At 32.9% G+C, this 12,000-nt stretch overlaps 1 protein-coding gene across 1 annotated transcript; it reads left to right on the plus strand.

The window, feature by feature from the left end:
* Positions 1–10,420, plus strand: LOC120333749 (CYFIP-related Rac1 interactor B-like). Its single transcript, XM_039401103.2, has 9 exons — positions 1–185; positions 702–792; positions 1,465–1,586; positions 2,122–2,227; positions 3,216–3,352; positions 4,784–4,990; positions 5,692–5,771; positions 6,270–6,399; positions 7,716–10,420. The coding sequence occupies exons 2-9, from the start codon at positions 723–725 to the stop codon at positions 7,860–7,862; spliced, it is 999 nt and encodes a 332-aa protein (XP_039257037.1). The 5' UTR covers positions 1–185; positions 702–722; the 3' UTR covers positions 7,863–10,420.
* The last annotated feature ends 1,580 nt before the right edge of the window (positions 10,421–12,000 follow it).

Raw genomic sequence — 12,000 nt, forward strand, 5'->3', positions numbered from 1 at the left:
ACTTTCTATTTTCTTAGATTTGATGATAAAGTAGCCTACTTTCTATATATTATAATTATCAAATTTTATACAAAGTGACAAGACACTGTACCAAGTGACAAGACACAGATGGAGTGAAGCATTTTCTTTTTGATATCGTCTATTATTTAGATTTGTAATATCAAGTGAAGAAGGTTTAGTCAAAGGTATTGTTCGTTGTTTTGATTCTAATGTAGTTTATATTGCAGCGTTCTGCAAACTCCATCACAACCAACTTGGCATTACCACATTTTTTATGACCCTCAGCAACTTTAATGAGATAGATGTGCTTGCATATTCTCGCACAAGAGATTGAATCTTTGCTCTATTTCGGTGATGGTGGGTCTCAGTACGGATCCCAAATCTTTCAGATTTGATTGTTATCTTGTTTCAACATAATTTGGTGTCAAAAATTTTTTTTTTACACCACTAAGCAGAGGCAAGGGGTAAGAGAGTGAGTATGGCTAGTTCTGATAATAATCCGATAATGGGTACCGCGACCCATCGGGCTGTCGTGACCCCGGTTATAAGAGCCCGTATATATAAGGTAGTTCAACCCTCATTAACTTTTTATAAATTGCATTTCGGTCTAAATTTGGATCAAAATTTGCCATGATTTTATTGTGAAAGCTTTTTGGAAATTAATATAAGTTCAGCCTCAACTAACTGTATTTTATTAACAGGTATATTTGGGTTGCTATATAATGGGAAACTTGCTACGAGTATTACACTGTAAGGATGAAGCTTATGATGAGATATTTCTTGATTTTGAAGGTTTGTTGTCTATTATGTTTATGTTCATACGTTGAATAAATCTCCCGCTAATGATTTGGTTTCTGCGAGACTAACTAACTACTTAATAAATCTGTTGTAATTCTTGAAGTTTTATCTTTTTTACTTCACTGTTTGATTGATGGATAGGATGTGTTCAGTGTTCTATTTAGCGTTGGGTAATTTAGCGCCACGTTCATCTCGAAGGGAGACTGGATATTGCGTCTGTTCAAATTCGCATTGTAGTTAAAAATTCGCAATGTACTCGTAGTTAAAAACATTCACATTAAGTCGCTGTTGTTGAAAATTGTCTTCAATAATTATGAAGAATGGACTTGACAGCAACAAGTTTCTCCAAGAATGTTAACTCATTAATATTTAATAATGTATGTTCTACCCATAATTAATAATAATGATGAATTTTTAAAAAGATTAATCGGGATGTCATTTTCGAATGACGCAGTCAGGTGGGAGCTAGGATTGACATATGCAAAAATTATTACGCTACGCGCACTAAAAGTACTTGAGGTACAAAACTACACTAGACTTGAAAAATCAATCTCAGAAAATCTAGACAAGTAAATAATCGAAAATTCTCTTATTTTACCACTTTATATTAATTTTCAAAGTTATTATAATAATTGACTCAATTATGTTTTTGTTATTCTACATCAGATGCCAGACCAAGCGAACATGAAAAGGAAGTCTATACTCAAGTGTCTCATGTGTTATCATTTGCACCAGGAATAATCAAGGAATTGGAATCTTATAAAGGAGCCGGTGGTCCCATACGAGAAGTAGGCTTATTAAAATTTGTGGTTCAAATGAATTTCATAATGCTTGTTATTATGCCAGTAATTAAGATGATACTGTGAATTAATTATTGCACAAAATATTTTTGTAAAGTACCTGATATGAGGAAATATTTTGATTTCAGTGGATTCCTTTGACTCACTGTTCGCCATTGTATGGCTACATTATGAATTTATCAAAACATTTGCAATAAAATTGGTCATAATTGGAATTGTAGGTTATTAAACAAGCTTCCTTAAATTGGTACCCCCGTAGTGTGTGTACCAGGTTAGGGTTGGCCATAATTTTATTCCGATTATCCTTATTTTATTTCTTATACGAGTTTGAGGACTGTCTGTGTTACCCAAGTGAATATACCCCTTGCCCATAGGTTTCAGTTTCTTTACACAACTTGATGTAAATTAGGCGAACAAAATTAGTTACCTCCATATTGGTACACACACTTCTGGAGCGCTGTTAAATTTATATATTTAATGTGACGATATTATTTTTTTTAACAAAATTTATTTTTATGATTAGGCGATACAAAATCCATCATCTGATGAGAAACAGAAAGAAGCATGGGATGCTATTATACCCTTAGTTCATCAGTTAAAAAGATTTTTCGAGTTTTCACTCAATTTAGGTGAGTTCATTTAAGTATGCATTATAACAAACACAGCTATTGCATGACCAGAGCTTCATTATTTATAAATCATTTTGTAAATTCCAAACATTCAAGTTTATTGAAGTATTCTTGACTGAACTTGTCTCACTCCAACCTATGGTATTATCAAGTATTGACAATGACTGCAATGTTTCCCCGACGCCTTATTATGCACAAAGCCATTTTAAATTATTTATATTGTCTGTGTGCTGATGGAAATCACATCTGTTTTGACTTCAGGCCATGATTTATATCAAGTTAGAAAGTCATTTTTTTACTTAACGCATTACTGCTTGAAAAAAAAAACATCTGTTGAAATTAACGGGCGAGTTTGAATCATATATTGAGTTTTTTGCTTGTGCATTGCCTGTACTGTATATGATATTGCCAAACTAATTTTCTTCTTTTATAATATATTGCCGGTTGAGAACGAAATATACAAAATGAATTCTGCTGCTTAAAAAAAAGTGCCTATTATGTTCACAGTCTGTCATTAATAAATGCTACTTATGTCCTAAACAAATACTACAAATACACTACATAACATCTTATAATTGTAAAAAGTTTATTGTTTCAATTCTAACCAAACTAGTTTATGATACTTTTTTGTATTTTGACCATTCTTTTCTAAATTGAATCGAAGAACAATATACTTTATTTTTTATTATAATATTGTCCTATTAATTTTGTTTTTATGAAAGCTTTCATTATCTGAACAGGAAATTATGATTGTTTCATTCATAAAATGATGCGGAAATCTATTTACATCATGAAGTTAGATGATATCATCTTGATTACCTCACTTTATATTACATGAAATTGTTGGTACTCGTAATATAAAATAGTAATCACTTGTGAACTGTAACTGACCTTTATCGTTTCTTCAAATTATCTTATTGTGACATTTTACTATTTCATCACAGTGATAGAGCCTGTTATACACTTATTGATTAATATCTATTTCTAGAAAAATGTATTCAAGAGTTACTACGGGCATTAACAAGCAACGACCAATCAACAACACAACACTTGGAAACGAAACAAGCACTCGCAAAACAATTTGCAGAAATTCTTCAATATACACTGAAATTTGACGATTTAAAAGTAAGTTGTCAAAAAATATTATTTTCAGCATAAATCCATTAAACCTCTAGTTGCAAGTCATTTTGAATCTCAGGATTTCATTTGTGTATCATATATAAAAATTCGCCATAGCTCACATTTGACTGGAGATGCGATCATCACCTTTTCGACTTTCGAGTCACAATTCCAGTCTGAGTCATAGTAGATATTGTAAGGAACAATACCATGCAGATGACGAACTCACAATGACTGTATACTTGAATCTTTACTTTGTTGCAATAAACGAGCAGTTGTTTTCAAACCCTGTCTTTCGGTCCAATCAGTGTGTTTTAGTATGGCTTGCTGAACTTAGGTGAAATAGTTTATCACTTTGTTTTTTCTTTTTGCGTTTTAGATAACGCCAATTGTTACATCATTATCACAGTTTAAGCCTGTGTATATTCCTAGCAATTAAATTATACCGATATATTAATTATATGTACATGTAGCGCCCCCTCGCGGACGCTCCCCTCTCTTGGGCCTTGAATATCCTTCCGCTTCTAATTTGGCCCCCAGTCAATCAACTTTGGGAACCACTGATTTAAAGCAAGCTAGTAAATTGCAGGATTTTAGTTATAGTGCTATTATAGCAATCGCGATGGTACAAAAAGCTGTAGATAGATTTTACAAGTAGGTTGTACGGGCTATATTCACTACACCTGATGATAAATTTAACATATTATTTTATAATTCATTCAGATAAACAACTTTTGCTTTTTATTTGGTAGCAAAAAGATGTATTGTTTGGTCATAAATTGTTAAATTGCACATTCGATTGTTCAGTTGTATTTTATTCAAATGACTAAGTTATTCTTTCAAATACTTGAATATTACTCATTGTTGATGTCATAGACCTATTCTTGGATTTTAATATGGCTGATTTTTTATTCATTATGCGGCCACTGATGATGAAGCCATTCAAAATAAATAAAATTTGAATTGTTTAATTAGGTTATTGCTTACGGTTGTGAGAAGTTTTCAAAACTGACAATTATATTATTTTAGAAAGGATTACAGCCAAATATCAGAAAATACTTACCGGTAAATATTTTCACAAGTCCAAGTTACATAGCTAGGTTATTCCTTCAGTATTGTTTTTTGAGTACTCCCGTAGTATGTGTACCAGATTATAGTTAGGCCATAATTTTATTCAGATTTTTCTTATTTTAGTTCTATTACGAGTTCTGGTATTGTTGTGTTAGCCAAGTGAATATACCACCTGCCCATAGGCTTCCGTCCCTTTACACAACTTTATGTAAAATAAGCAAACAAAATAAGTTACCTCCATATTGGTACACACACTTCTGGAGTGCCGTTTTTCGTATATAGGCCTATGGATGATATAATATAAAAACATAATCCAACTAAAATGCTTTGATACATCTAAAATTCACTCTATTATAATTTTTTCAGATGAACAATCCAGCTATTCAGAACGATTTTTCATACTTTCGAAGGATAGTCTCACGAAGGGGAATGAATTCTTCATCAACAGCGATAGATTACAATGAAGGACAGTTTATATCAACAGAACTCGCAAATAAAATGTCACTTTTTTATGCTGAGGCAACTCCAATGCTGAAGACATTAAGTGATGCTACAACAAAATTTGTATCAGAGGTAAGATTGAATTATTTTTTTTGACGCCATAGTTAGTGTGATCTGTTTTGGCAATGTACACACAAATTATTGCACATTTAACTTTTTATTAATATAATAATTTAAGGATTTAAGTCATAGACTTGTTTTTAGTTGTGTTTGAGATTATTAAGACTGTTGCTACAACACAGTAAGAATCTAATTGAAAAATGGAAGAGTCCATGAATATGACTGTTGTGCTAGAAAGCAGGGGTGTGCAACCTGCGGGCCACGGGCCAAATGCGGCCCACAAGGAAAAATTGTGCAGCCCGCGCCAATTTTGTGTGCAAAGTGCCAATTTTGAATGATGGGTGGCCTGCGAAACGAGTTTTCAATTTAATTTGGCATGTGCGAGTAATTCCAATCCCTTTGCATTGCGAAGCCTATACCTGGGTCCAATTTATTATCTATGCCTGCTATGACATCACAATGACTTCACAGCTAGCTTGCGCAAACATTGCATGTCACAAGATCAATAACCACAATTTTTATGATAGCCTATGTTAAGGTGCGACCCAGGGTTTCACCCAGTTATTTCTATCTGGGCCTCCTGTAATAAAGGTTGCACACCCCTGCTATGAAGAACAGAACTACTGTTTTGGGTCTCTGGGTTGGGTAGTGAGTACACTTGGGTCTAATCATTCTTAAATTGATCAAAGCTAATACGTCTTTTTCCTATTTAGAATATGGAAGTCGACAATGAAAGAACTTCTGAGGTTTTAAGTACAATGGGAAACATTTGCAAAGTCATGTTGGAAAATCCGTAAGTAAAATAGGATTTAAAAATGTTTCATAATCATAATACATATGAAAAATGCAGTGCAAATTAGTGCAGTATTGACTTCATTAAGTCAAACACTGGCAGATTTATTAAATTGAAAAAAAAGAAGTTTTGTTCATTTTAGTAGAGTTTAAAATCACATTTGCATATTCAGAGGCGAGAAATTTATTTTTCTTTTTGAATTTAATTATTTAAATCTGTCTGTCTGTGTCTGATGCCATATTGATCACTCATTATGCAAATCCAAAACCTGAGGTGAAGGTCATTATCACTGTCTCTCCTGGGAATTAATATCAAGTTCATTGCAGCATAATTGGACTCTGCTGAAGTTTATAAATAAGTTGAACCTTTGACATTTTACACGACGGCTCAGAAAAGTCGAAATTATATAACTGGAATGTGTTTTGTGTACGCTATTATAATAATGTTATTAACACCTTTGTATGGGATTTTGAAAATATATATATATTTTTTTTCCAGAGCACACATGGAACGGTTTCAGATGGGTGAAGACACTGTTCATTTTTGTCTTCGTGTTATGGTCGGTGTTATTATATTATATGATCATGTTCATCCATCTGGAGCATTCTGTAAAGGATCGAAAATTGATGTAAGTTTGTTTTGCTCAAATCACTTTTTTAGACTTTAAAGTGATGGAGTGTGGGGTAATTTAACAGAAGATGCATAATATTTTACTGAAATTACTTAGGCAGTAACTTTTAAAAATAAAGCTACAATTATAATATGTTTTTATCCATTTTATACAATTCAGTTCCATTACATTTGAACACATGTACATTTGAACCCAAGACAATTGCACCTGCATGTTTCTTAACCTGGGTCCTGTCAAACCCCTGTGGTTCGATGGAACTGTTCCAAGGGTTCACCTTAGATTCCAGTACACTTCATCGAAAACACATGTCACAGATGTCGTTCATTTCAGTGTATTTCTATATGATAGCGCTTTTGAGATGATTCCTGCTTATGTGCATGATATAATTCTGGTTTTAATGCCATGGAGTTTTAAGCTGAATATTTGTGTGAACGACTACTTATTCATAATATACTAATAAAATGTGACTCACTCAAGTTCATGGAAACGCCAAAGATAGGAAGAAAGTTTGCATATTTTATCAATATGAAATCAGGTTGTGTTTGAATTTCATGAGTGATAAATTTTTGGAAAAGAATATTCCATCGCATCGCTACTCCTAAAATTATCAACATTCGTTCAGGTCAATCTTAATATGACACTGAGTCATATATGGTATCTTTATTTCTGTAAAACAATGGACGAACAATTTTCTTTTGCATTTGAATGCAGTTTGAAATTTGAGAAAAGACTAACTTGAGCAACCAACGTTTTTGAGTCATCATCTTTTTGATCTCCAAAGTTGAAATTTTTAAGCCCTATCTTTTTTTTTGCTATTTCACCCGCATAACGTAAACAACAAAAAACGTCTGGTTCCCCACCTCTGACACCATTGTGTTACAACAACAGCTATTTACACACTGGGTATTGGTGTCTAAGGTTATATTTTAATAATCATTTCATATTTATATTTGGGACTGAAATTATGAATTAGTTTTGAGATTTCAATTTTAAAATCTGTAGGAATATGTGGGAGATTGAACTACACAATTGAAATATTTTATTGATTTGAATATCATACTATTTTGTGTTTATGTTTCAATTGAAAATCCACCTCCATATTCTTGCCGGAAAATGTTTTTTTTTCGCAGTTCTATTGATTGTACAACTGCAATGAATCATTGTTTAGGATTGATGCAAACATGATATCCTCCCACTTGTTTTTGAATTTTTCTCATTTTAAAACCGACTCAGTTGTCTAATGACTATAAATGTCAATATTGAATTTACGTCAAATGCAAAATAATTATTATTATTCTATTCAATTTTAACAGATCAAAGGTGTCATCAGAGTATTGAAAGAACAACATCAAGGACCCATGATTGATAATCTTCTCAACGCATTACGTTATACAACTAAGCATCTTAACGATGACACAACACCGAAGGCCATACGAGTATCCATGCAACCAAATTCATAGTGTAAAAGATAATTTTGTCTTGAATTGAACAATTGGAAGAATGTTGCAACTAACTTTATGTGCCTCGAGCTGTGCCTGGTATTGCATAGTTCAGCATTATTCAACTTGGGCCGCAATATTATTCTGCGTACCGGATAGTTTTTATTATCCTTGGTTCAGGAACGATCAGCCTCAATCAAAAATTTTTTCATTTGATGATCCTTTGACAAGTTTTTCAAGCCTTCGAGAGATTAGCTTTTCAGCGCAATTATGCCTCTTGCCATTCAGTGTTGCCGTTCTGGTGACGACACTTCACAGCTATGAAGAAATTGAAACATTGAACCCTGTGACATATCGTCTGAATGCCTTAATGCTAGATTTTTAGACTTTTTAACGATTATTTGAGGGGTATTTAAAAAAGATTTTTGTGGAAAATATTAGAATACTTATACCGGACTGTACTTCTGTACACGTCTTAATTTCTAAGGAAGTCTTCACTTGATATCAAGTGTTAATTTTATAGACAGGGTGATACATTAATATAAAATAATAATTAATTTGTATTAAGAAGCTTTTCAAAATTCTGATATTCTTATAATTACTTGCCCGTTTCTGTGTTGAAAACACAGTTGTAGTATCAATCAGTTATTTGCTATTATCCAGATAAAATTTTATTGCTTCAGTAATTGATTTGTTGTGAAAATTATATTTCTAATGGCGATTTAATTACAAATTCCATTTTATTTGCAATCAGTATAATCGGGATCGTGAAATTGCATTTAAATTCGGATATATATTTATTCGATAGGTGGATAGATTTCCAATGCGACACACATTAATCTGCTGTGCTTCTTAGTTTAAGGCTGGGCATTTGAATCGAATAGTGTAATATTCGACTCGTCTCCGACAGAAATTTCGAATCGCCGCTATACTGTTTTTTGACATACGACTCTTTTCCATTTTGTGAGGTATTGATGAAACATGTTTCTTGTTGTGTGCGAATGCTCAGCAAACTGTCTGAAGGATGTTTCCAGTAATTTATGTACTTGGACCCATCACAATGAATAAGTCACATACGTTTGAACATATTTCAAATATTCAAGATTCAAAAAAATATTCAATTCGATTCGAAAAATTTTCAGGTACTTGAAAATGCCCAGTCCTGCTTCTTACCCTAACGCCAACACTTCATTAGCTGCATATTGCTTCAAACGCCCCTTTCTTTCAATTATTTTGTAAACGACCAGAATCCATTCACAAATTCAGTGTTAGTTTTTCATTGGAAAATATATCTAGTTCAAACAAGATCTATGGTAGTATATAGTCTTCTGTACCTTACTTACACAGCAACTAACAAAATCGCTTGCTTGCTCAGTGTAGGGATTTCACACAGAGTTTTATTATCTCAACCATATTCAAATTTTAAGATTAAAAATATAGTTCATTTTGTGGAAAAACGCTTTTGCCATTAAAGTTTGACATATCATTTTTCTGCAATGCATGGTTTACCATACAATTTTATTATAAGAGAACATTTTTACAAATATATCTAATTATGATTTGCTCTATATTTGATCATCTTAATGTAAATTAGGATAATTATTAACCTTAAATAATTAAATAATAATTAAGCTTATCCCTCTGATTCTTTGGTATGTTAAATTTCAATGTTTTGCCAGGATCCATGAAATAATCATTTTCTCATGCTTTTTATAACAATTCTCTGTTACACTGTACTCTTGCATAAAATTTCGAGGACAAAAAACGACTACTTTTGAAAAACTGTTTTATTTTTTGCCCTATTGCCTAGTGTTTTTATTCGTTTTTTAAACATCGTTTGTCATGACGTTGGGCAAATACCAAACCTATCAACCTGTTGGTTCTAGCCAATGAAATTAGTTTTTTCTTTTATTTTGGGGTATAAATTAAATAAATGTGAGATGAGATAGTTGTTTACATTTAATTTGTTTTATTTATTGATGAATTTTTCATTTACTCAGTTCTGCTTGCGTTTACATTTTTTCTACTACTCAAGAGATTTTTTTTTCTTTGTCTCAATATTTTATCAAATAAAAACATTTTTTGATATTATTATTGTGCATACTTCGGTTTTTTGCACATTTAGTAATTATAATAAGTGCTTCTTTTATCATCTATTCAGATTTTTGGGTTTTGTCAAAACTGCTGTCCTGACTATGTACTCGCACCAAAAAAAAAAGATATTTGCCATACTGTTTCATTGCAGACGCTGTTCGCTTTATTGAATTTACGCCATGTATTGCATACCAGCCGCATATAATTACTATCACTGTTACACGGAGCATAATATATTTCATTTTTTAAAATGCAATGTGTAGCCCAAGTTAATATCTTCTGCAGTTGGAATTATAACTTAGTAATATGAGGTTTTACCGGTTTAGTGTTTGCTGGGATATTTTAATTTTGTTGCCATGTGTCTGTCCAGTTTTTTGAATCATGATGCGTACTTTTTGCTAGCTGTTATTTTTGATTTGTCGTACCAGTTTACTATCATGTTATTATTTTTGCTTTAAAATTTCAAATACACAAGAGAGAAAATATTTGGGGTATTGTGTACAATAATGCTGTTTTTATATAAGGTGGATGGTGTTTACATTTGAGTACTAGGCTATCTACAGCAGTGGTTCTTAACCGTTTCATTAAATTCTCCCTTTCATTATGCACAAAAACTACTTTAATTGTTTGATCTATGGTGGATCCTTAGGTAATGTTATGTGCAAGTGGATTCCCGCTTTTGCACAGTTCAAGTAGTTTATAATGTGTGCAATATTATAGTAATAACAAGAGAGCTACGCCCAAATATATGGACACGTCTGTTCGCAGTACAGTACGGTGTACCGTACCGTCAGATCACAGTCTACAAATATATTCACACCAAGCGAAGCAGTACAGTAGGACACAAAATGGCGTCCGATACCCGCAGAACGTTTAATGACGTCATAGCAAACAGAGCTAACAGGTATGTTTAAAATGAATAAAAGTAATAGCCTTCTGGGGAAAAATTTTATCTTCAACCACTGAAAATTTCAAAGCAATTGGTCCAGTATTCGAAGAGAAAAGCGGTTTTTTAATATTTCCACTAGGTGTGTTATTCTGTATCAAATAACAACAAGATCAAGAACAACATAATATTAAAACGATCGTTATGTCCACTACGTGTCCAATAATGAGATTAGTAATTACTATTATTAGTAATGCAGCAACCAATACAAAGTAAAATCCCCCAACGGGACACCACATTTTCGAGCCGTACCACAAGATGAACACTATGTTAAGTTCTGACTTCGACATAATGAATTAAATTTAATACAAAGTTACCCGGAATGTGTTTGATAAATAGGAATATGTTCAAGATTAAGTCGAACCTTTAAAATTCACATTAGTTCCCGCCGTACTGAAAACAATGTCATCAGTTTTGTCACTCGGATTTCAATTTACAATTAAATTCGATAGGGATTTCTAAATATTCGAAATAGGCTACGTTACATACTTTTTTTTGTAGAATATGGAGGAAACAAAATAACTAAACTGATGGTTCACCATTTTATAAAGAACTGGATCAACCAAGATCTAGTATTGGAAAAACCATATTAATAATTGGTTCTGATGCACAGTCTTGGACGTGGAAGGAAGTCGCGACCGACCGACTGTGACCGTTCAACCACCCAAAGATGAAGTGAAGTCTTCTAGCATCTTCTCACATTTAATTATACTCTGTGGGATTTGTAAATGTCACATTTTCCCCTACTAAGGTATCATATAAGAGCCCTGACTTTCTTATTTTGGAATTACCGAATACGCCTGAATGATGAGCGTACAAAATAAAGCATCACGTGGCAACAACGTTATTGCATCACAAATTGTCTTTATCTTGGGAGCATCTTACCCACACCTTTTAGTGTACTGGCTTCCCCACGGCAGCTCAACACCGAAAGTCGCAACGATTTACCCTGACAGGTCAGATTTTGTATTATTATCATTTTCAGAAAAAAAAATGCCACCTGTTCAACCAATTGGAGGGCATGTGTGTCCTACGAGGCACTATACGAGCAGTAAACTATATATATCCAATATGCAGTAGCCTACTTCGCAAACGACCCTGTTTTAACGTCGGACATCT

This window comes from Styela clava, chromosome 15, assembly GCF_964204865.1.
Source record: "Styela clava chromosome 15, kaStyClav1.hap1.2, whole genome shotgun sequence".
NCBI lineage: Eukaryota > Metazoa > Chordata > Ascidiacea > Stolidobranchia > Styelidae > Styela > Styela clava.